At 40.5% G+C, this 25,807-nt stretch overlaps 2 protein-coding genes across 4 annotated transcripts; one reads left to right on the forward strand and one right to left on the reverse strand.

Annotated features, from left to right (window-relative positions):
* Positions 1-606: 606 nt before the first annotated feature.
* On the reverse strand, positions 607-19,419 carry LOC110535973 (synapsin-3). 2 transcript variants are annotated; one of them, XM_021621405.3, is made up of 13 exons: positions 18,450-19,419; positions 16,262-16,319; positions 14,590-14,681; positions 13,865-14,021; positions 10,331-10,420; positions 7,891-7,953; positions 7,627-7,769; positions 7,361-7,435; positions 7,171-7,273; positions 6,896-7,045; positions 6,634-6,703; positions 5,889-6,480; positions 607-3,359 (listed from the first exon to the last, which is right to left on the reverse strand). In XM_021621405.3, the coding sequence occupies exons 1-13, from the start codon at positions 18,773-18,775 to the stop codon at positions 3,332-3,334; spliced, it is 1,947 nt and encodes a 648-aa protein (XP_021477080.1). In that variant the 5' UTR covers positions 18,776-19,419; the 3' UTR covers positions 607-3,331. The 2 variants fall into 2 exon arrangements, with proteins under 2 accessions (XP_021477080.1, XP_021477078.1); XM_021621403.3 differs by having other exon boundaries at positions 607-3,397; positions 18,450-19,407.
* On the forward strand, positions 18,548-25,807 carry LOC110535974 (transcription cofactor vestigial-like protein 4). Of its 2 annotated transcripts, none has more exons than XM_021621408.3 (5): positions 18,548-21,552; positions 23,123-23,246; positions 23,358-23,583; positions 24,137-24,224; positions 24,336-25,807. In XM_021621408.3, exons 1-5 carry the CDS (start codon positions 21,486-21,488, stop codon positions 24,644-24,646), a joined length of 816 nt encoding a protein of 271 aa, XP_021477083.1. In that variant the 5' UTR covers positions 18,548-21,485; the 3' UTR covers positions 24,647-25,807. The 2 variants fall into 2 exon arrangements, with proteins under 2 accessions (XP_021477083.1, XP_090046689.1); XM_090190563.1 differs by having other exon boundaries at positions 21,407-22,217.

A 25,807-nucleotide genomic window follows, 5' to 3' on the forward strand; every position in this document is an offset into this window, starting at 1 on the left:
AAGGTTACCAGATGTTTAGAATATCCTCTACAGCCCATTTGTTGCTGTAATATGGTTCAAGCCTGTTGCATTCCTTCCTGTTAAGGTGGCGCCAACCTGTGGTATTCTATTTTCTGTATATATCTTTCTCTTATAACATGTTCTCCAAGCAATAAAACATTATTTCTGTCCTTACAACAATATGATAAGAAAGACATTATCAGAAAATAATCATTTAGGCCACTCCACTCTAGGTACTGTATTTTGAAACTAGGATCTCATTTTGGTGCATTGTGCGTGTGGTAAAGTTCACAGTACATACTGTAAAGGCCTCTGAGCCTTCCACTGGCTGGTCAGTCAGACTGCAACCCTGCACCACCTTGTGGTCACATTGGTAGAGCTAAACCTTATTACACCAATATTATTGAGTCAAACCTTATGTATAGAATAGCTTATCTCTCTGTGTGTACTGTATGCAACTATGCTATCATTCCACAGAGGAAATGAGCCATTGGCTATTCACAGTTTTGCACTGGGCTTGCTGATGTCATATCTACTCAATGATAAGTTATCCTTTATCTGAATCATTCCTCATTTGAACATAACAAAGAAAATGTTTAATCAATGTTACTATTGGTCTTGAACTTTATTGAATATGTGCACATGTTGATAGCATAGTAGTTTTCACATAATTATTCAGCTACATTGCAAATAACATCAACTATACGTTTCTACATGTATTTTAACACTCCACCATGATTTACAATATATTTAATATTTCCTCTTCATTGTTGTTTATTTTAGATACATATATAGATTTCTTATTTTATACATCTGTCAGGCATCAATATTGACAATCAATTTCACAGAAATTCATAGTGCAGATAACAGATAAAACATTTCCAAAATAAAACATCTGCATTTAGAAAACAGGAAAACCACTTTACCAAAGGAAAAAGGCATAGCCTACCAATTGTAAACATACATTCAAATATACCCATTAAAAAGAATGTAAACATTTAAAAGAAACATGTACCATGTCAACAAACACGTCTATGAATGTCAACAAATAGGATTCATCAAGATTGTTGTAATTATCACCCCAATGTATAACCCACAGGAGGATTATAACTCCAAACATAGCTATGAGTTATAGGAGGGAGAGCATACCACTCTGTTACGAGCAGAGGCAGAGGGCAGAGTAAAACAGTAACAATGCATGCCAATCACGCCTTCATCTAGACAAGTCAATTTCACAGATTTGTAGGAGGTATCATTTGAGGTTTCTGTGATCCACACAAAATGGTATACCATGACAATTCTGTTTGCCGAGTTCTGATTTACATTGAGTCCTATTATAAGAAGTTTAATAGACGTTCGAAAATCAAAGACATGTAATCCTGAATAGAAGAGAAACTGAAGTTAAAAAAGCTTCTTCAAAAAGTAGAAATAATCCATGACCATAAATGCCAGTACTAAAAAGGGCATAATCCCCAAAAAATGAATGACAGAAATGCCAAAAATCAACAACCAACATCCACAAGTATTCATTGAAAACACACAAAATATTAACAAGCAAGTCAGCGGGGGGGGGGGGGGGGGCGTGACGAATCTGCATAATTTGTATGTCACTATCTATACAACAATTCTATTTGGTTTGACAGTTTTACAGAACAACATGAACACGTTTATGCACCACTTATCACAAGGGGTCACTGTGGATACACAAAGGGGCAGATGCACAGGGGTTCTGCAAGGAGGTTGGGACTTTCCGAAATTGGCTCCAAAACAACATATTGCCATGTTGACATGGAACACACTCTTTTTGGAAGACATGTTTAGTGCCCTTGAAAGAGGTCTCAGCAATGGGCTCTCTTTCTGACCAATTATCAAAGGGGTCATTGATTGATATTTTGGGGAGAAAGTGTTATGAGTAGAAAATCTAACAGAAGTATAATGCAGTGCTATATCCCACAGGGGGAATCCCAGTGCGTTTATTTTACACTGCCTACATGATCCATGGGACATTCCTTGGCTGAGCATTTCATTGGACTAGGCCTCCTGCTCACAAGCTGTGACCCTGTTGGGAACCAGGGGACAGACAGCACAGGCACCCAGACACTCTCCACTCACAGAGACAGCAGCATTCCAGGCCCTTGTGGGCTGGTAAAATAGAGCTCTAAGACGGCTGTGTCTCTGCAATCTGACATTAAAATCAAAAAAACATCTATTGGGTCATTTCAAATAACAAATACATTCTACCTCAATAAAAACACATGCTTTTACTATCATTTGCAGTAGATCATTATCCTAATTACAGTGCAACGTATGGAAGACCTGACTCCTGACACGAGTGTGTCACAATCACCAGGACATCCCTGAGACAATACCATTTGATCTGACTGAACTCTGTGTCTGTGTAAGGCATGTTTTCCAAGATGAGTGCTATTGGGGTTTTGTCCTAATGTAACAGGAGAAGGGAGAGGGAGGCAGCAACGGCATTCTCACAAAAATAACACATACTTTTGCAATGCTAACTACTCTAGCTAATTACATGTGACAACACGGTTACAAGCGCCAAAGTGAGTGGTTGAAACTGCAACCATACCTCCTTTATTGACATGCATCTAAAGCAACATCACTTAGAATAAATGGGTAGCTCAAACAGCTACAGTGTTGCTTTACTGTAACAATGAAGTGACCTACTGTGATGGTTTAGTGATGGTTCATTTGAGAGCCAACCAAAAGTTGGTCAAATGTGTCACTATGATTTTACAGTAACAACAGAAAACTGGCAACACTTTCATGAAGATTACCAGTGTATTGATCCCACTATTAGCATAAAAAACATTCAAAATGATCAAAGGATGACCAAGCAGATATCTTTCAATACATACCATACAAACAGCCACTGTCCCATTATATAACAACACAATCTATAAAGGGACAAGAATCTTCACCCTTTTTTCAGAAATTTAAACACACGTGCAACAACAAGAGAAGTGTGTGTGTGTGTGTGTGTGTGTACAAATAATTTTGAATGTGAAGGTGACTGGGAATGTTTCAGACTGACACCAACAAACCTAGCTGTATTATATTCTATGTGTGGTCTTGAAATGTATAGGCAGTGGATGTTTTATAATGAATGTTCACATCAATGTACATCAATGTCCATAATAGGGAGGTGAAGTCCTGTTGGTCCTTTGCGCATTGGCGGGGAAGGGTCTGTCTTTCAGTCTGTCTGTCTTTCTGTCGGTGTGGGAGGGGGGCTTACTCCATCTCTCAGTCTGAAAAGAGACTGGCAAAAGATTTGCGTAGGTTGCGTATGGTCTCAGCCTTCACCTCATCCTGGCTAAGGCTGGCCTGCGGGGCTGGGGTTTCTGGAATGTTGAAGGCATTGGTAAGAGACTGGGACTTGCTATAAAGAGAGGAAATGGCAATAGAGGAGAGGAAGAGGCTATTAACGTCATGCAGCAAACTCATGGAATGGTAAGACTAGGGTATGGCAGGAGAAAAAGAGAGAGAGACACACGAGTTCCTTCAGTATGTAATATAATTAATTACATAACTGATTCAGTGCATTGATCAGCTCAACTTGATCGGTGAATTACAAATGGCATGCTCCTTTTTCAACTTTGATTTTGACCTGGGTTCCAAGTTCTGGAGGGCACGAAGAGAAATGAATTGAAGGAATTGTCTGCAGCTTTGACTGTTAATAGCTTGTTAAAGCCATATTCCTGATGCAGTCCTAATCTACTACATAACACTTTCTCTTACTCCTTCCACATGTGGGCCCTCTATCACATGCACTAAGGAACACTGCTCTTTTAAATCTTTGTTTTATTGAACATGCCGTAATGATAAAGGTATTTTAATGACATGACGAGTGCCTTGGTCTTCCTTGTTTGTTTTTTTATGACCAATTAACCCCTATACCAAAGATCACCTTTGAACGACGAACACCTACTGTTGTGTATCCTAGTAGCAATTCCTCTCTTCCTTTCTCTGCGAACACTGCTCCAGTTTTAAAGGATGTATCAACTAAACTTCATTTTTCATTCATCACCAGAGAATTACAAAGAAATTCAACATGGTCATACCCGATGGTATTTAATACCAACCTCTCGTCAATGAGACCATCAAATCTAGCATGATCAAAAATAGTCCTTGTAATTTCCTGATCCTCAATGGAAAAGTAATAGTCATCATGTCTTTCATTACAATTATTCATTACTTTTTCAGTGTTTCCTGAAATTGGACATATTTCATGTTATTGTTGAATCCTGTGAAGAATAATCTGAATCTAAACTTGATCAGCCATGCACATAATCACATGCTTGATTGTAAAAGCTTTTAACACACACTTCTACCGTTTCTGCAAATTATTTTGTAGAGCAATGATAAAGGGGAGCACAACATATAGGCAACAACAAATTCCCAAGGTTTGACAAACAAAAAAAAGGGTTGAAGGAGTGCAGGAAATTCTAGATGATGGCAGTCACTGGAAAAGGGCTTGTTGAATAGTGTGCAGTACACGAAGTGTGAAAAAAACATTCCTTTGAGCATGATTTTACATGATACAGAAACAGTCCACAAGACTTATGCATATGAGTGATTCATGCACACCCAGTCCAAACATTTGTAATGTCGATCAAATAGCGATCTTATAACATATCCCATTACAAAACATAGATTATTTCCAAATTCAATATTTATCTCAATATCTAGCCTACAGGAATAACAGGATCATGCACATCAGTCCCCATGGTGGAGATAAAAATAAATTAAAGCTAAATCTGGAACACAGAATCCTCTCATCAGTTATATAACCACCTTTATCTAGAGTGAGATAGATAGAGCATCCTGTGTGGCTGACTGGTGTCATATTACATCTGACAAAAACAACAGGAGGATGTTACATCCTCTCCCTCAACGTGATCAAGACAAAGGAGATGATTGTGGACTACAGGAAAAGGAGGACCGAGCACGCCCCCATTCTCATCGACGGGGCTGTAGTGGAGCAGGTTGAGAGCTTCAAGTCCCTTGGCGTCCACATCACCAACAAACTAACATGGTCCAAGCATACCAAGACAGTCGTGAAGATGGCACAACAAAACCTATTCCCCTTCAGGAGACTGAAAAGATTTGGCATGGGTCCTCAGATCCTCAAAAGGTTCTACAGCTGCACCGTCAAGAGCATCCTGACGGGTTGCATCACTGCTTGGTATGGCAACTGCTCGCCCTCCGACCGCAAGGCACTACAGAGGGAAGTGCGTACGGCCCAGTACATCACTGGGGCCAAGCTTCCTGCCATCCAGGACCTCTATACCAGGCGGTGTCAGAGGAAGACCCTAAAAATTGTCAAAGACTCCAGCTACCCTACGGCAAACTGTACCGGAGCGCCAAGTCTAGGTCCAAGAGGCTTAAGTCTAGGTCCAAGAGGCTTCTAAACAACTTCTACCCCCAAACCATAAGACTCCTGAACATCTAATCAAATGGCTACCCATACTATTTGCAGCCCCCCCCCCCCCCCCCCCCCCCTTTACGCTGCTGCTACTCTCTGTTATTATCTATGCATAGTCACTTTAATAACTCTACCTACATGTACACATTACCTTAATTACCTTGACTAACTGGTGCTCCCGCACATTGACTCTGTACCGGTACCCCCTGTATGTAGCCTCGCTATTGTTATTTTACTACTGCTCTTTAATTATTTGTTACTTTTATGTCTCATTGTTTTTAGGTATTGTTCTTAAAACTGCATTGTTGGTTAAGTGCTTGTAAGTAAGCATTTCACTGTAAGGCACATTTGAAATATTAAGCTATTGAGTAATAAAGGTGGCATACACTAAGCAAAAATATATTGTTTTGAATGTTTTGGGATATTTTAGGAAAGCTTTGCTTACTTCAGTGGAGGGGTGGCTCCCATAGTAGGGTGGTCATGGCTGGGCTTCAGTGGGGGCTGGGGTTTCTGCTGCAGAGGAGGTTTCCCTCCGGGGCCTCCCTGGCCCTGGGCACTAGGGCGGGGCTGCTGAGTAGTAGGGGCCCCGGGGCGACCTTGTTGGGCTGGAGCCCTCTGCTGCTGTGGAACCTGGGGACCTCCTCCCTGGGACTGTTGCCTGGCAGGCTGACCTGGCTTTTGCTGGGGCCTCTGCTGGGGCTGGCCCCCTGTGGGCTTCTGGCCCGGGCCTCCAGGGGGGGGTCTCTGCTGCTGCTGGGGTCCTGACTGCTGTGGCCTCTGGCTCTGAGGGGAGCCACCCTGGCTCATGGATCTCTGGGGGGAGCCCTGACCAGAGGAGGGTTTCTGCCCTTGCCCTGGGGGACGCTGCTGGGCCCCAGCTCCTGGGCTGGCCTGTCTGGCCTGCTGTGGTGCCTGGGCAGAGGGGTTCTGGGTGTTGGAGCTTTGGGCAGGGGACTGGCCTTGGGGTGAGGGGCGCTGCTGGGAGGGGGAGCCTTGGCGAGGGGCTATACTGCTGGTGGGGGCTTGTTGTGGGCCACCTGAAGGAGACAGAGCACTGTTTATCCAGAGTCCAGAGTCCCTATCAAGCAGTCATTTAAAAACAACTATGTAGCTATCTTATTACCAGCTAATGAACAAAAGCAACAGTGTCAATTGGGATTTGGGGCCTTAATATAGAGCCATTTTCTTACCTTGGGGAGGAGGGCGTTGCTGAGCCTGTGGCACTTTGGGTTGTGAGATGGGCTGAGGGGATGCAGCTTTCTGAATGGCCAACATATCATAATGAGACACAGAGTTAATGGGTTACAAATACACTTTTAGTTGATCAATTGACCAAATATACTGGCCAATTAACAAAAGAGACCACTCATCTAAACACACGGCTTTTGACAATTGTTGACTCATTTTAAGTGTAATAAACTGAGTTGTGGTTAGCAACAGTGTGTCTGTCACCTGTGCGGGCTGTGCAGCTGTGGGGCGGACAGGAGAGGGACTTGCAATGTGTGGGACTGTCTGGTTCATTTTGGAGACGACCAATTCTGCAATTTGTGCACGGTCTTCATCCTGCTGGTCTCCAATCAGGGGCATGGAGCAGCCCACCACCTGAGGGAACGAGGGGGGGAAAATTACATGTTAATACAATGCTGTTACCAGTGTAAATACAGTGTTACTACACAGGTATAAGAGCAACATAATATAAATAGTTAAAAATACTTCTAATCCTTTACCTCTATGATGTAATCCTTGCCATCTTTCCCATGCAGAGCCTCCACAGCACACATATCTAAACCACCAAACACCTCAGAGCAGGAGTCCACCCACATTCGATACCTACAATGTTGGAGAACACTGTTACTAACTAGGAAACACACGGCTGTCTGTCTGATGCACAAAGGCCCAGTCTGTGATAGAACTCACCTGTCTGACATGGCTATCTGCTCCAGCATGGCTGAACCAGTGTTGGTTTTCCAGTTCCCTGAAATCGATGTCCGCCTGTTAAAAAGACAAGATCTACCATTTAGCATGTTCTCTCTTGATCATCTAATTCACATCAATGTTGGGATATGCAGTCTAAATGGATCTTGCTGGTCTTTGATCTGTAGCCTGTGCTAAATAGCTTGGAAATTTGTAGAATGGATTGACCTCAGTCACACCACAACAAGGAGCTCATTTATTTCACTCACATGTAGGCCTTGTAATTGTCTCCAATCTTCTGGATGCGGACATCGTACTTTGCATCAATGAAAGGTTCAGATGTGGCATAGGTCTTGGTCAGAGCAACAACACTGGCAATATCTTGGAAGTCATATTGATTGTCCACTTTCACCTACAGGGTAAAGATACGATTGAAATAGATTATGTTAATAGTAATTACTTGTGAAGCATAAACACTGATCCAGGCCTACTTTATCTCATTTAAAACAGTAACAAGAGCAGGCCTATCCTACCTTCCCCATCCCTGAGTGGGCGTGGCCCATTTTCACCACCACAGGGAAACCAGGAGTGGTGATCTGGAGCAAAAGACAACACAACACCCTCCATTGGCAAACATCATACTACACAGTCTCCAGATATGTAGGTTTGTTTGACTAAAGGGAATGTGCAGCACAGAGTTTCTTAGTAAATTGCTAATTGAGTAAACTATAAACTCAAAGTTGCTGTTCTTTGCTAAAAGAGTCAGGATACAGCTAAATAAGAAAGCCACATCAAGTGTTAATGGGCTATATAGATAAGATGATACAGTGAAATCAACTGAGTGAGAACCCTTGTAATTAAAACATCTACTGTATACTACCGTTCAAAAGTTTGGGGTCACTTAGAAATATCCTTCTTTTTGACAGAAAATACATTTTGTCATTAAAATAACATCAAATTGATCAGAAATACAGTGTAGACATTGTTAATGTTGTAAATAACTATTATAGCTGGAAACGGCAGATTTTTAGGTGTACAGAGGCCCATTATCAGCAACCATCTCTCCAACGTTCCAATGGCACGTTTTGGCACGTTAGCTAAAAGTGTATCATTTTAAAAGGCTAATTGATCATTAGAAAACTATTTTGCAATTATGTTAGCACAGTTGAAAACTGTTGTGCTGATTAAAGCAATAAAACTGGCCTTCCTTAGACTAGTTGAGTATCCGGAGCATCAGCATTTGTGTGTTCGATTTTCAGGCTCAAAATGGCCAGAAGCAAAGAACTTTCTTCTGAAACTCGTCAGTCTATTCTTGTTCTGAGAAATGGCAGCTTCATTAAATAGTACCCTCAAAACACCCGTCTCAATGTCAACAGTAAAGAGGTGACTCCGGGATGCTGGCCTTCTAGGCAGAGCTCGTCTGTCCAGTGCCTGTGTTCTTTTGCCCATCTTAATCTTTCCTTAGACTAGTTGAGTATCCGGAGCATCAGCATTTGTGTTCGATTACAGGCTCAAAATGGCCAGAAGCAAAGAACTTTCTTCTGAAACTCATCAGTCTATTCTTGTTCCGAGAAATGGCAGCTTCATTAAATAGTACCCTCAAAACACCCATCTCAATGTCAACAGTGAAGAGGTGACTCCAGGATGCTGGCCTTCTAGGCAGAGCTCGTCTATCCAGCGTCTGTGTTCTTTTTCCCATCTTAATCTTTTATTTTTATTGGCCAGTCTGAGACATGGCTTTTTCTTTGCAACTCTGCTTAGAAGGCCAGCATCCCAGAGTTGCCTCTTCACTGTTGACGTTGAGACTGGTGTTTTGTGGGTACTATTTAATGAAGCTGCCAGTTGAGGACTTCTGAGGCATCTGTTTCTCAAACTAGACACTCTAATGTACTTGTCATCTTATTCAGTTTTGCACCGGGGCCTCCCACTCCTCTTTCTATTCTGGTTAGAGCCAGTTTGCACTGTTCTGTGAAGGGAGTAGTACAGTGTTGTACGAGATCTTCAGTTTCTTGGCAATTTCTCGCATGGAACAGCCTTCATTTCTTACAACAAGAATAGACTGACGAGTTTCAGAAGAAAGTTCTTTGTTTCTGACCATTTTGAGCCTGTAATCGAACCCAGATACTCAACCAGTCTAAAGGCCAGTTTTATTGCTTCTTTAATCAGACAACAGTTTTCAGCTGTGCTAACATAATTGAAAAAGGGGTTTCTAATGATCAAGTAGCCTTTTAAAATGATAAACTTGGATTAGCTAACACACCGTGCCATTGGAACATTGGAGTGATGGTTGCTGATAATGGGCCTCTGTACGCCTATGTAGATATTCCATTAAAAAAATCAGCCGTTTCCAGCTATAATAGTCATTTACAACATTAACAATGTCTACACTGTATTTCTGATCAATTGTATGTTATTTTAATGGACAACAAATGTGCTTTTCTTTAAAAAAATAAGGACATTTCTACGTGACCCCAAACTTTTGAAAGGTAGTGTACATCTACTTCATTGAGTGAAATATGCCGAGGCCAGCATGAGCCCAAAAAGGAAAAGGAAAACTGGAGTGATTATGGAGTGATTCATGTTGATTGTTGAGGCGAGCTGAGCCGAGAACAGGCCTGCGACTGTAGTCATGGAGGGGGAACAGCACTGCGGCAATACAGGCAGACACTGATCTCAGTGCAGTGCTTCTGAGGGGATCCGTAGGGCACAGGAATAATCGAATCCACTCTGGCTCAACTAGGACCTGTACACATGCACTCTGAGCCAGTATTAAGATTGATTGCTGTAATTAGATCTGAGAAAATAGATGTGAACTAGCTATTCCTTTATCCTTTTCTTACTGGCCACAGAAGCATGCGTGTCATCCAAACAGAGGGGCAACCTAATAGTCTGTGCTTAGGTCTGTTTAGTGTGAGGACATGGCCATGCCGTGGTGGGGGAGGAGTAGAGAGAAGCAGATGGCAGAACACCCACCATTTCCCTGTGGTTGGGATAGTAAACCTGCTCGATCAGTGGGAATTCCTCTGGTCCCAGTTGTTTGTACAATCTCACCATATTAGCAAACTGAAACAAGACATGATAATACAGAAAATACATTACCTTTACAGTAAAATCAATAGTCATGATCTGTCTAGCTCAAGAAATAAACAATTTAACCTGCTTTATATTGCCATGCTTACCACTAGTGTTGTTAGAATTTTGACTTCGATACTGATACCAGGTTTAGTATCACAATACTCGATTACCATCACGATACTCGACACCAAAACAATATAAAAAAGGATACCAAAACGATACCATGGCATAAAAAGAAGGCGTATTAGCCTAAGTCACATAATGGCACTAGATCCAGACAGATCTTTTGAGTTCAATATCATTTCATTTGAAATGTTTGATGTAAATTTTTCCAGAGACAGCCATGTATGTATTAATGAATCAATTATACAAGCATACAAACAATTTGAATTTGTTTTTACCAATCTAACTACATAATGTTAATCTGAATATTAAATCAAGCTGTAGACTAGGCCTATTCACAATACAGGTGAATGCATATTCAATAGGAATGTGTCCATGCATTGAGTTATTGAGCTTATTTTGGCTGATTTCATACAGATGAAAAATGTTCTGTTTCCTTTCTATTTGGGACCTATTTTATTATACTGATCAAAAACATTTGTATAGAAGAAGCAATCTCTTATTTTATCAAAGTGTGCACTGTCTCTTTAAGATCAAATGACATCATTCACACACAGCGAGAGAAACAGGAGAGATGTGACTGAGGCGAGGGAGACAAAGTGAATGAATAACGTTTTTTGCAATGATTGTATGGTTTTTGGTGACAATCCGCTTTGAAATCAGCCAGTCGCGACCCGTCATTCAGGGCAAGTGGGGCTAGCCGTTGCCTGTTTTGCATGTTATTTTATAATTAATACATGTCACATATCATTTTGCAAACAATGTAAAAAATATATATAATTGAGTTAATAAAGCGGCATACAAACATGGTCTCTTTTTTGCTTTCTTGAGTAAGGCAGCTCCAAAATGCAGGTGTTTCAGCCTAGTACAGTGCTTTCTGAGGTGGTGGGGCAGCCAGCGGAAAATACAGAGTGTAGGGGTTGGTAATGTTCTGTAGTTGCACTGTGATTGGCTTGGTGCTCATTGGTCATTTGACATAAACATTCCACAACAAGTTGGAAATCGCAAATTCAACAATGAGTGGTTTGTACGGAATCAGTGACTAACTAGCCTGCTATTCAGTGGAGAGGGTGTGTGGTCCAAGTCTGGGTAAAAGGGTCCCTCTTCCAAGCTTAAAAGGATAAACATTCACATGCAACACCACGGGCCAGAAAAGGTTGAATACATTGGCCATGCAATCAATCCAGCATGACTTCTGCCGCGTTCAAAACAACCGGAAACTGGGAAGTCTCAGACTTCAGTGAGTTCAAGCCAACTGGGAACTCTAGCTCTGACTGGGAGATCTGAGAAGTCGGGAACTCTGGCCTCTTTCTGAAGATCACTGATTTCATGATTCAACCTAGTTTTTTTTCCAGTTCCCAGTTGTCTTTAAAGAACCATAAATCCAGAGAACGCCAGACATTGATGACAAATTCTGATGACAGAATATGCCCACAAGTCCGCGCCACCTTCCTGCAAGTGAGCAAGGCACAACAAGGTGAGTCCAAAAAGGTATTGTGTGCTACTGCATAAATGATGTAATATGCCAGGAAGATATGTATACTGTAGCTAAGAAAGTAATACAAAGTCTATGTTGTGTAGTTAGCTGTTAGTAGCCCATGTGCCTCACTCTAATAATTTGGTCCCTTTCCCCCTCATGACTTCTGACTTGGTGGTGCACATGAGGCCTATAGCCTGTTTTAGAGAAATGTCATCATTTAATATTTTAAGAGCTTAAATTGTCTGCTTATATTCCCCCTCTACTTATCCTATGGTTCTGACTTGGTGTACAGGGAGAACACTGTAAGAACGGCCCATGTTCGGAATTCTGTCACTGTACATTTCAAAAGCGCTGAACAAATAATTATATTGACTAGGTCCGTCTTAGCTCACTCATTAATGTCTTAATCGAAATTACGAATTGCCTCTTTCCCTTATGCCATAGTTTGTACATCTCAATTGTCAGAAGAAACAACATTTGTTTAAGCAAGTCAGCCATATCAGCTATATTTTTTTTAAAGTCAATAAATTAGGTTGAATTAACTGTTTTGCTGCCAGACAATGCTCAGCTGATAGTGAGGTATAGGGTGGTAAGAATTCACTCCATGGTGCTAAAAAGAAAGCTCTACTGTTGGGACAGCTTTATGTAGGCCCTAACAGTTTGTGGCACTGTTTGTCACCATTATAGTGCAATTAATGTATTGTTTACTGTTGTGTTGTTTATTGGCTTTACTGGAATGCGTCTACATAATATATATATTTTTTGCCCCACAGAAAAATGTACATGCTAAAATCACCACTGAAATCATCTTGTAGAAGTAGGCTTGTGAATTGATATTAGCTTCAACTGTAAGCTAGAATGGAAAGTTAGCCTACAAAGCTGGAAGCTACCGGTATCTTGCATTGAAAGTGTTCTTAGCATGTAAACGACATTGTTTTGGGAACAGTAATGAACAGTTGCAACATTTTGCCATGTTGCATTATTCAAGTGTGTTAACTTTTCTGCAGCACAATGGAGTGGGGAGCTAACATGATGCAGCCCAGACTGTGCAGGTGTTCCTCAGGACAGGCTAGAACTAGCAATGAGTTAAGCTTACCGTATGCTTCCCAGACTAAACAGTTTGCGCATATTTTATGCTGACATTTTCTGACGTTTTGGTTAGTTTTGGTCTTCGGCAGGGTTTGTTTTCTTGACTCAAGTTAAGGTTCGGTAGCCAAAGTCTACGCCCCTTCATCGGTGATTGGTCAACAGTACTACTCCTAGTAGGAGTGGGAGCTATGGACGGGATTATTCAATTAAGTGCTCGTTGTCATTCAACGAGAAAAGACTAGTTTTCATGCAAATTTTTCCACTTGAGAAATACTGCACCAAACATCTTAGATAGATGTAAAAGGACCTCCTCGGCAAAATCGTCTAAATTAAATATAGATTTTGGATTTATTTTAGATTAATTCTACCTATTTTGAGAAAGTGTTACTGGGTATGTTATTGCTACGGTGGCTCAATAGGGACAAACAACAGTTATATTGCCGCTTTTTTCTTCTTTCAACGAAGGTCTTTAGGGAGTACGCGAGCACAGATGTTCATTTCGCATAGTCGAGTTCTGCCAGAATGTATAAGGACTCCTTAAGTGGAGCAGGCACGGTGCACTTGCTCTAAAAGGGGACATCGGCTGTGCTGACAGACAGACTTGATCCTCTCTCAATTACTAGACAACGTGAGACACATTTGATAGAAGTACCGAAAGTAACAAAAATTCTAGTACCAAACCATTTTTTATGTTGTAGCATCAAAAAATAAGTTTCAGTATACCGGGCAACACTACTTACCACCCATGGCTTGTCACAGAAGTTGTAGACAGAGTGCAGAGAGTTTACACCTGGGAGACCAGCATACTGCAACCCAATCACTATGTGTCGGTGGTCTCCATTCTTGGCCATACTGAAGGCATGCTGTCTAACCAGCACAAAGTCAGGCCTGAAACATCTTGCAAAATAGAAAATACAAAACAATTCCACAAATTACCAATACATTATATTCAGACAGACATATGAACATTTTATTCTGGTATTGTACTTGAAACTTGCAAGAAATCCTGCATGTCTTGTAACATCAGCAAATCATGAAACACACTGATGATCTTTTTAAAAAATGTATAACTATCTTAAAGATCCATTGCAGAAGTTTTTTTCTCAATATCAAATCATTTCTGGGTAACAATTAAGTAACTTGCTGTGACAGTTTTCAATTAAAATAGTCAAAAAGAAACAAAAATAGCTTTTTCTCAAGCAAGAGCAATTTCTCAAGCAAGAATGTAGCTAGGACTGTCACCAGGCAGACCAAAACTCCATCCCACCAAAACAGGCAGAAATGTCAGGTATTTTCAAGCAGCTCTTACACTAAAAAGGCATTGTCAGAATTTTCACAATTTCACAGCATTATTCTAAACTCATAGTGTGGAAATATAAAACACATGAAAATCATGTTTTTGAATGCACTCAGCCTTTAAACAGCACGTAGAACACTGTATTCAAAGGATGTACAGTGGACTTACTTGGTGACCTTGGTTTCATTCCGGATTGCTTCTATATCAACACTATAGGCCCCCGTAGCATGAGCTATCAAGTTGATTTCAGAGAAGTCAGCCTGAATGGAAAACATCAGTGTCAATCCCCAACCTGGTCTCTGATTATTTTGTATTATTCTGTATGTAAATCTGGGATACTACATTTAGTATGATATGTTAAGTTTCATATAGTTACATAAGACAGATGGTTACTTAAGGCAAAAACTAAAGTAAGGTGGTTGGTAGGGCTGGATGAGTGTACGTATAACACAAACGTCTAGCAACCCAAAGGTTGCGAGTTTGAGTTTCATCCCAGACAATTTAAGGTATTTAGCTCATTTGCAACTACTTAGCATGTTGGCGAATTCTTCCCCTAACCTTAACCATTTTAGCGAACCCTTCGCCTAACCATAACCTTAACCCTTTTAGCTAACCCTTCCCTTAACCCTAACCTTAACCCTTTAACCTAACTCATAAACTTAACCCTAACCTTAACCCTAACTCTTAGCATATTGTATGTTTTTCAAATTCGTAACATATTGTACGGAATAATACGAAATGCTCTGAGACCAGGTTGCAATCCCAGTCAAACAGCATTGTGATTCTAATAACAGTGACATTCTAAGGTTATAGTTCACTCCAGAAATCGACGTTTGTCAGACGTGATTAAATTAGATGATAGAGTTAAGACAGATGGATCTAGAAGGCAGATTGTGTGGAATACCTTACCGTATTAATTCAATGGCTTTGTCCCCAAATACTATGAAGATTGTACAAGGTAACGACTATCACCTCTGCAGATAATGAGACATTCATTGCACAGGGCTATTCCTGCTGAGAGACTCATGGCACACATAGCGGAAACACTCTAATGCAACATAAAAGGAGAAGACAGAAATAGGAGACATGGAAAATGCCACAAGGCAGAAAAATAATCCCAACATTTTTTCAAGTCTTCATTTACAAAGCACAGATGGTAGCATTAACTCCACCACCGGGTATAAATGTTTTGGGGTCCCACATAACATCATCTTATTTTCCATAGATATTGTTATCAGATTCAGAGTGACAACATATTATCACACTTAATGATTATCCAACTCTCAGTCCACTTAACATAGTTCAATATGTTATTCATGTCTTGTGTTTTCTTTGATTCATTGTTTATTGCATATAGTAAGTGCAGGTCTGCAGCACCAATGTACAGTCTGATAATGTCACTAGATGCAAGTGTTGTCTATCTGTGTGCTTCAATCCCTACACTCAATAATGCCCATCATGAGGTTACCTGTGAGTCTCATTGGGTGTTGTATTACCTAAAATCACCTCTCCAACTCCTGTGTGGCTCAGTTGGTAGCAGAATGGCACATAAAATGCCAGGGTTGGGGGTTCAATTCCCATGGGTTACCAGTACATATGAAAATGTATGCACTCACTACTATATGGTTCTCTGGATAACAGCATCTATTAAATGACTCAAATATAAAATCAACTCTATTCTAAATTGTCCTTCTTTATTTCAAGCAAACACCCCTTTAATCTACAAAAATGTCAAGCTAAAAAGCAAGTCTTTAATGGCTTGTATGGGAAAACCAGTCACCAAAATAATTCTACAGGGAAAAGAGACAATGAAAAAAACAAAGGTGCAAGAGCAACCCACCTGTTCCACCTTAATGTCGAATTCACCATGAACCTTTTTACCTTTGAAGACCTTTACCCTATGGAGAAGAGAGGCAAGAGGGTTAGAAATATATTTGACTTGCATAGCAACTAGGCCTACTTTGGACAGGAGTTTTTAATGCTATCCTATCACACAAGCATACTCAAATGATGGTGAGATGTACGTACATCAAATAAAACAGAAAAACATTAACTATTTTAGAACAATACATCGTCATGGTATCTTACACAAGTATCTCAAATTGAGTGTGAAGCTCAACAAAGACACTTACAGATGATTTGAACATGATGTGCAAATTCTAGCTGTCCATATGCTCCTAACTGAGAGCTTGTTTATTGCTTGATTAATTGAGTGATGTGATTGGCTCACTGTTTTTCTCTGCCCCTTTATAAACTGTTTGCGGTGGGCAATACAGTGGAAACCTTGGTTTTGTGGAGAGAAGTATTACTTGGATGAGATGATTTAAATTAAGGTTATCATGGAAATGCTTTCCATCCACTTAAACCTGTTTTTGTTGGATTAAAATGTGATTGTGTTTTATGTATCCCTCCATTTTGTTGCGACGCTAAAATAGTTGATGATAAAATACCAAATTGGGGAAGAAATAAATGAGCTTCCTAACCAACAATAACGCTTCATAATAAATATAAACATCTAGAGCAAGACTTTACAACTTTCACATTGAGGATTGGAGTTTTGGGCTTGAATAAAAAATGTTTTTGTTAGATTCAGTTTGATAATGTGCAACTGCGCATTAGTTGGCTGGCATATGAAACGAATGGGTAACAGAAGCACAATGCACACAATGCTTTACCAAGCTAGCTATTTTAAGATTAATACATATTTTAATTCGCTCTCCATTATCCCATACTGCCGGTTAGCATCACTATTTAGCACAACATAACTAGCTAGCTAATCCACTGACTCTCAACAGCTAGCAGGCAGCTGCTTCATTCTAAAAATGAATGCATTGTTATTTATGTTGCTAGCTACACTAGTTATCCAGTTAATGCCAAGTATCAACAAAGGCGTACTACAAATTAGATTGCCAGTTAGCTTACTTTAATTACAGCAGGCACAAGCCAAAAAAGATACTGCCACCTTATGGCCTGCTGTATTTCAATTTAGTAAATTGGAGGTAAAACTGTTCTATATGCACAACAAGAAGTTAAAGGTTCACTGTGTAGAAATCACTCCGCCATTTCCTGGTTGCTAAAATTCTAATAGTTCGTCTAACTTCAGTTAAATGGGATAAAACAAGCAAGTATGGTGTAGAGAATCAATGTACCATCTAAACCCCTATTTTCATTAACAAAAAAAATATTTTCAGCTGTTTGAAGCTGGTGTACATAACCGAAATTAAAAGACGCCAAAACGAAACTTAAGATCGGGAAGCATTGAAATAGCAGACATAGAACAGATCTACCACTTAGACTTGCTTTCAATGAGAATGACAATCAAGAACTTATGTTTCTATGTGAACTTGGTCAGGTTACCCAAAAGGTTACATATAGCAGCTTTAACTGCCAAAGCTAGGCAGAGGTGCTAAGTAGACAGTCATATTTCTCAGTGTGTCTGACCTATTACCTGCCTCTGACTTACCTTTCATGTATTTCCACTCAAGCCCATTCTCAAATAACCTGCTCTCTTTGCTCTTGGTGTAAACCTAGGGTGTTGTAGTCGGTTCTATGGTACTGAAATGAGTTAAGTCAAAGCTCTCGGCCAGGGTGTGACACGGTCATACCTTGTCCATAGGCTGCTTACAGGGAAAGGAAACCAATGTGTAATTTGAGTGAACCATCCCTTTAAGAAAACCAAAAACTCTAAAAATGGTATATTATGCATGCTTATTTGGCACGACATAATCATCTGAATATGTAGCATAGTCTCGTTTGCCATGCCTGGCACACGCGAGACCACCTGGAATGCGCTGGTGATGCAAACGAGCAATTTCTGTGTCCTGTTTAGGTAATGACTGTGGATAACATGTCTTTGACATGTACACTGTATCAGACTCACTTTGTTTCGCTCTATATGCATACGTGTGTGTGTTATGACTATAGTAAAGATGAAGTATATCCTAATCATGACCTGTTTATTGGAAGCATAGGCTACTGGCTCACATTTGAGTATAATGGCGTCTAACCTTACACATCACTCTCCTTACCAGTCTGTCTGTTGGTCATCAATAACCAGGAGTATCTTGGCACCAGAGGCAACGCCTGCTTTGTCTGCTACCTCGGTGACTTTCTCAGCGACAGCGGCAGTGGTTTGTTTGACAGCTTTAGTAAAGGAGGATAAAAAGCCAGCTCCGGCTCCGCTTCCAGTGCCCTCAGATTGCTGGTTGGTAGACATACGCCTCTCTGGTGGTCCAGGCGACACTATTGCAGGGTCTTGCTGAGGCGGGTCAGGGCGTTGTAGGTCAGTCATGTACCCATTGGGCAAATTGGACATAAAATTACTGTCCGACAGCCGACGACGCAGGTAATTCATGTTGAAGATCAAAAAAGTATACGAAAAGGTATATGGCGAACCCTCCCCTTTGATGCAAATTAACAATGGATGAATTAACCTACCAATAGCCTATAACCAAACCTATTTTTCCATTTGAATAGAATAATCAGTTGGAAATTAATCAATCCGGGGTCGCAGAAGAAAAAAACAGGTTGTCAAAATGGGTATCAATTAAATTCGTTTATTTTCTAATTCTACCGATGGAGTGGCCTGCACCTGCTTCAAGGTTTAGACCTGTTCAATTGACTCGAGGAAGGATATGTCTACTGGTCACGGTAAGAAAAGTCAACACGAATATCTAACCTTTGCCTACCTCAAATAATTGTCCAAATTCGATTCGCATCCATCAAAAGATTCGTGGGTGGCTGCGTAAAATAGATAACAGGTGAGTCTGGCTTCCACGTCCTCTGACCAGACAGGACGTGCTTCGGTCTCAGTTCTAGGGAACGGATGATCCGTGACTTACAATTGGGTGTACATATTTTTTCTTATTGCAGCACCCCCTACCCAATCCTTCTTTCGAGGTTCGGCGCAGTTTTTCCTTCTATCCTCCTGCGTCACTCCACTGTATCCTTCGAGACGAGCGGGGCAGGTTGGGATGAAGGGTGGTGCTGAAGAGAGACTATTGATAGGCGCGTAGCTTTCGTGTCGGGGGAATGACTGCGGGCATTCTGAGAAATAAAACAGACACTTCACCTCCTACACTGTAATCATTGCATTATAAAGTGTAGGAAATTAATAATTGTGATGTGGTAAAACAATCTATACAGGAAATGCGCCATCTGTTGTCTATGCTAGTGATGAATGAAAAAAGTGAATAAAGCGGTAACAATAGCGATATGTTGAGGCATCTGGTTACATTTTGATATTAAAAGAAAGTCTTTGATTTTAGAGAGTTTTGTGATGCATTATCATAGGCTAATAGGCAAATTTGTAGACAAAGCAACGAGTGATTGTTACAGAGAGAATGACTTCTTTGAGTTAAATTGTTGCCTGTTCAGAACCCTGGACGGCACCATCACTGATTCCATTACTGAGTTCACTCTGGTTGAATTTCTTACTGGTGGGTTCATGTTATATAAATACAGGTCCAGCAAAGCTCTCCTGTTCTTGTTACTCTCAATTAGCCTACTCACCCAGAACACTCATAGAAACCAGTTGGTCTACTAACAACTAGCCCATAGAACCCAGTAAATGTTTGCTGAATGGGAACTGCTCACAATGTTGTTTCTATTATCCACACTACATCAAGTTACGCCTCTTTTGCATGTTGATTGGTTGACATTATGGCAGGAAATATTCCCATAAAACAAAGCAATGAGACAATGACTGCAGGAAAGAAAACATCACTAAATAGTCTGAAAATGCAGGATCATTTTCTGTCCTATTAAAATGAGTCCTATTAAATCATCCTATTCTATTGAATGTTGATAAAACCAAATGTAATGTAATTCATGTATAACATTGGTGATCATGAAGGAATGTCAGTTTTACTCTGCACACAGTATTCTTGAAGTATATATACATTATAATCAACAAAATCCTCTGAATAACATTTTAGAAATTCCAGTGTGCTCCTCATGGGGTCACTGTTGAGCTTGACTTGCTTTAAAGCAGCACCAATCATATTCTGACACGAGTAGTCTCCATATTTGTTGAGTGCATTCACAGACCTTCATCACCACAAAAATAATTGAGACAGAATATACCAATAACTCCAGAATGCATTCTTACAACACATAAACCCAATAAGATATTTCAATGAGTTATTACATCCTTTAATCAAGGTACAAAATAAATATAAAATGTGGGCTATAACAAAATGTAATCCACTAAATGAGTCCCCCCATTCAAAGGCATATCAATCAATACAAATTCTAAATGTGCTAATTTTAAAAGAGAAAATTTAAAAGTTGTATTTATTTATTTTTAAGTGACTTTATATGTGTCTGGTCCTGAGTGTTGAGTGTGCTCATTTGTGTCCATACTCTTCAGCATGCTCAGGCAAGATTGTTTCTCAGGGCAGTAGCATTTCCAGGACTTAGGAGCCTTTGTCTGGCCATCAACAAAAGCCTTTGGATTAATGGTGAGGCTGGCTCACAGTACAGCTGTGTGCGTGTATGGGCAGGTCAGTGGAATGATTGGAGCACCAGTGGGCTAAGCACTCTAAAAAATGCAGTTTGGTGAGATTGTAGATTAGGAGCGAGGGAGGGGCTGAGGGCAGGTGCTGACTTCCAGAGAGAGGAGAGTCTCTGTTAAATTAACTTGTGTGTTGAGTAATCTATACTACAATCCTGTTTATTCCTGAAATAGCTAGTCGTCTGGATAAGTGAAGTAGATGCTTGGTTGGGTGGTGCAGGGACAGTCATAGAATAGTTTACCATTATTTTCCTTCTCTGAGGTACCTACCTACCTGTGATTACACACTTCCTGCAACAATAACAAAAGCATCTAAAATGGGGGAGGTTGTGATCGGAGCAACCAATGACAATGCAGGAATACATTTTCCTGAAAGACACTGCAGCTCTGTACAGCCTCCTGATACGTTACCTGGGCAAGCTCTAGCCAAGCATCTCATTGCCTTTCCATTACCAACCAGAACTTAGGCTCATTGTGTCCTCTAAGCTCAAACAGACAAGGTGGTCCTCTGTAGTTGGCTTTATTCACAGACAAAGACAATTAAGGAGCCATGGCTGTTGCAAATTTCCAATACATAACTCGGATGAGCAGTGGTTTCAAAGTCTACATCTTGGAAGGTAATAATTCTTATTTATTTTCTCATACTATTGTTTCACAAAATATAATTGTGCTGCAGTGATCTGTGCTGCTTTAAATAGCGGTCTTCACAGCTGCGTATTGCATTGTTATCATGTATGATGACACAGTTGTTATATTGTTATTAGTTAGTAATTAGTTCACAATGTTTTTAGAAATGCAAATGTTTATGGCCATTATAAAATAACTTTTACTAAGTCGGCGTGAATGTCAATGAAGCCATTTTAGCTGATGGTTTGAGTTGTATAAACACACAAACATATGTAATCCATTCTAAAACATTTTTCTCCCATTAAAGAAACCAAGACAAACGTTCACTTTTACAGTCTGAGTTATAGATAATGTAGACGAGTGTGATAATGATACCTCACTGTATAAACTTTGGTGCAGTTTCAACTTCCTAAAATGTGTCATGGCACTCAAGCATCATTTCAGAGGGGTTTAGGTCAGATGCTGAAAATAACTGTGGTAGATGGAGATGCTCTGAAGATACTGCCCTCTTGTACCTCTACTCCTGCATGGGAAACAAATAACCACGCCTCAGGCATCAGAAAGTCAGTCAGGCAAGGTGTGGTTTCCCCCCAGTCCCCCTCCACAGGCCTCCACTGTGACACTGCTATCCAAAGGACAGAAGGGGAGGTCGTAGGTGAGAGGTTGCGATTGGAGGGACAGTACTGTTTGGGATGTGGATTGGATTGAGGATTGTGGATTGGGGGAGTATTTGAGGTTAGGGGGACCAATCATGTAATAACATGACCTAATCATTCAGCGTTGCATCTCAATGTGGTAATAGAGCATTGCATGCTAATGTGGTGGATTTCTTTTGGCATTCATTTGAATTTAGCTTGAAAGGAACAACATGATGTGAGGTATGAAGAGGACTGGTGTTAGCTTTACAAAATACAAAAAACAGTGTCATGTATTGGTAAGCTTCACATCGATCTCTCTGTCAGTAACAAAAAGGATGTTAGCAGCTGCTGATGTGTTTCAGTTAGTTTCTCGCAATAAGGAGAATGCTTCTGTGTGATGTGTGTATTGTAATGACAGTTGTGAGACATTTAGTTCTCTTTTAGTAAGAAGTGATACTTCAATCAAGGCATTAGCAACTGAAGTGTTAAGTTTGTCCAGTTCAAATCACATTTTGAGTAGAAACTAATATTTCTCTCATAGATATGTAAATTAGATGGGTGTCATCATCACTGTATGTAGAAAAACAACATTTACCGTTTACATTGAATCAGCTGGAAAGAGTTGTAATACTCACCAATCTGGTTGGTCTAGTTCAACAGCTTAACGGAGTTTACAATTAACGGTGGCATGAAAGCTTTCCCACGAACCACTCATACAGGTGATGAACCATATGTCACAGTGCCACAAACCAAAACAACCAGTCACCTATTTACTCATTGCCACACCTAACGTCTTTTCAGTCAGTTACAGTTAGGTGTAAGTCATCATTATCTGTGCCAATATATCAACCAATATTTATACTGTATATTATTTCAAATAGTAACCATGAGCTTTACTTGTGCTTGATCTTTCCTCTTGTAGGTCAGCCCAACCAAAGAAGTGAAGATAGATTCAGGCATATGGCCAATGAGAGAGTTCGAGTGCCCCAAGTGCATCCGGTCAAGCGCAAGCACAGCTTTGAGTGTGGTCTAACATTGGAAGAAAGGTTTGTAAAACCTCCCCATGACTTTATAACATCATCATTGACAACCACTGGTTTCATAACTCCATGTCCTGTGTGTGATTCCATGTTTCAATGTGTGGTTTTGTGTTTCAGGCGAGAAAGGGCACAAAGCAGGAGCAACATGAGAAGGCCAACTGTGTTTAGTGTTCCCCAGAGTCCCACATCCTCCTGGAGCCCAACCCCCAGCCCCACAGGTCATTTGCCCTGCCATGTGTATCCCACACCACCTATCGATGAGCCACTGGACCTAATTAAGAAACCAAGGAAAGAGCCTGAGAGAACAGAGGAGAAAACCAAAAGCACCGCAGCCATCAATCAGGTAATTTCAAGAGGAAGAATTATAATAGTGAGTCCAGGTGCTAACAACTTGAAAGACGGGATTTATTGTTTGTGTCAGTCATATTGTATGTGCCTTTGTAATCTCCCAGTGTAGCCCTAGGCAGTCAGAGCCTACATATCTTGGAGATCTCTGTAGGGAGTCTAAACTCTCAGGCACATTCTATTCCCAAGAGACTTTATGGGACTCTGCTTGTCCATGATATCCAATCCAGCCTGATTTGGGAAGATAATGTGAGCAATGGTGGGAGGATGGTCATCAGTAAGAGCAAACAGACAGCTCTCTTTTTGGCCTGTTTGTGCCACCCTGATGAGGGTGAACAGTTTTCAGGTCCCATCCCATAACCAAATGTATTTTGTTTCCAATAACAAACTGAACCCTCGACAAAGAGTTAGTGATGGTGAAATGTTTTATGTTTACATTGACATGTTAATCCTATTGTTTTGGGGGAATGAGAATTTCAGCTACATTTCAGCTACACAGCTACAGAGTCATATACTGTTGTGAAATGAACCAATGATTTTGCCTTGTTCAGATGCGTCCTTCTGTGATCACCTGTGTGTCCTCCACAAGAAAGCCCACCTGCAGATCTGAGGTCGGCAGCAGTAGCCACTCCTCCACAGGTCAGTCTCATACTCCTTTTATCTCATCAAAACTAGTGCTACAATGCTGCTGTTATATTGCAGACTTGTTAAGAATTATGCCTGACCTTTGTTGTATTCTTTCCACTGTAGTGTTATCTAAGCACAGCTATGACCATGTTGTGGAGGAACATTTCAAGAGAAGCCTGGGGATGGACTACCAAATGGCCAGCTCCCGCCAGCTCTCCATCAGCGTCTCTGTGGATGACCATTTTGCCAAGGCCTTGGGAGAAAAGTGGTTTCAGATCAAATCGAAATCCTCCTCATGCTCCTCGTCTACATCCTCTCCACCCAGCAGCCCAAGTTTCACTTACTCCCCCAGCTACGGCCACAGCCCAAACCAAGCTCCCAAAGAGTCTCCAAGTACCACCACTCCCACCTCCAGCTTCTGGTCTGTCAAATAAAACTACAGAGAGCTTTCCTGGAGAAAGAGTGAACTTTGAGACATAGCATTTAATGCGATACAGCGGCAGATCCATGCTTTTCAAGGAATAAGAGCACCAAGGAGACAACGTTGGTGAAAGTGTATACTGGAGAACAGGAATGCAGGAATACTAAGCCACTCTATATGGTTGAACCATTGAGTGCATCTCCACGAGTCTATTCCCTGCCAGTGGAAGGGGGAGTTATTTCAATTTCAGGGGACAAGCAAATGTTGCAGTGATGTCTTTATTTCTCAATTTCTGTCCCAGCCTGTCCCAGCCTTTTCAATAGCATATCTATCTCTGAATAGATGGTGATGTGGGATGATAGTTGGAGAAAAGAAATGTGCCATTATATTTCATTAAATGTGCCATATTTCATTTCATTTGGTGATGATGCCACTACTTTCGTGATACTGTATTTATACTATGTTTTTTAACTAACCTGGATCTTATTTTCTGTCTAATAAATTATCTACTGTATATAGTGCTAACAAATTCACAAAATCTGTTCAACACAGTAACTTCATGTTTTTGTATAAACTATGGACAACTCAAAAGGAAAAACCTATTTGTGTTGGGATATTGCAAGTTATTCCATTAGCTTTATGAATTCAAACTTAAGCCAACCTTATTATTGTATAAAAAATAAACCTGGAAATTTCAGAAAGAAAATGTGTGTGCAATTTCTACATGATGTACTTGTTCGAAAAAAATGTCATGCTTAGAAAACGGTTGAAATGCATGTACAAAACATTAGGAACACCTTCCTAATATTGAATTGCACCCACAGTCTCTCTTTGTCGAGGCGCTTGGGACCTACTACCATACCCCTTTCAAAGGCACTTAAATCTTTTGTCTTGCCCATTCATCCTCTGAACGTACACCATCCATGTCTCAACTGCCCCATTCTTAAAAATCATTCTTTAACCTGTTTCATCCCCATCATCAACACTGATTTGAAGTGGCTTTAACAGGTGACATCAATAAGGGATCAAAGCTTTCACCTTGATTCACCTGGTCAGTTTATATGGAAAGAGCCTAATGTTTTGTACACTCATTCAGTTCATTATCATTACCTCCCTTGAGTCTATGATTGTAATTGTTGTACATAAGTTTTTAATAAAATACCACTGACTTACA

Source organism: Oncorhynchus mykiss, chromosome 11, assembly GCF_057628025.1.
Source record: "Oncorhynchus mykiss isolate SJ-2025 chromosome 11, ASM5762802v1, whole genome shotgun sequence".
NCBI lineage: Eukaryota > Metazoa > Chordata > Actinopteri > Salmoniformes > Salmonidae > Oncorhynchus > Oncorhynchus mykiss.

Excerpts from the sequence above, each read along its gene's own strand:
- LOC110535973 (XM_021621403.3), bottom strand. The coding sequence starts at position 18,775 with ATGAATTACCTGCGTCGTCGGCTGTCGGACAGTAATTTTATGTCCAAT. Across the intron at positions 10,421-13,864 it reads TCTGTGACAAGCCATGGGTG|TTTGCTAATATGGTGAGATT; the intron begins GTAAGTAGTGTT and ends GTCTTGTTTCAG. Across the intron at positions 7,274-7,360 it reads CAGATAGCCATGTCAGACAG|GTATCGAATGTGGGTGGACT; the intron begins GTGAGTTCTATC and ends CCAACATTGTAG.
- LOC110535974 (XM_090190563.1), top strand. The coding sequence starts at position 21,977 with ATGTGTCATGGCACTCAAGCATCATTTCAGAGGGGTTTAGGTCAGATG. Across the intron at positions 22,218-23,122 it reads GACAGAAGGGGAGGTCGTAG|GTCAGCCCAACCAAAGAAGT; the intron begins GTGAGAGGTTGC and ends TTCCTCTTGTAG. Across the intron at positions 24,225-24,335 it reads CAGTAGCCACTCCTCCACAG|TGTTATCTAAGCACAGCTAT; the intron begins GTCAGTCTCATA and ends TTTCCACTGTAG.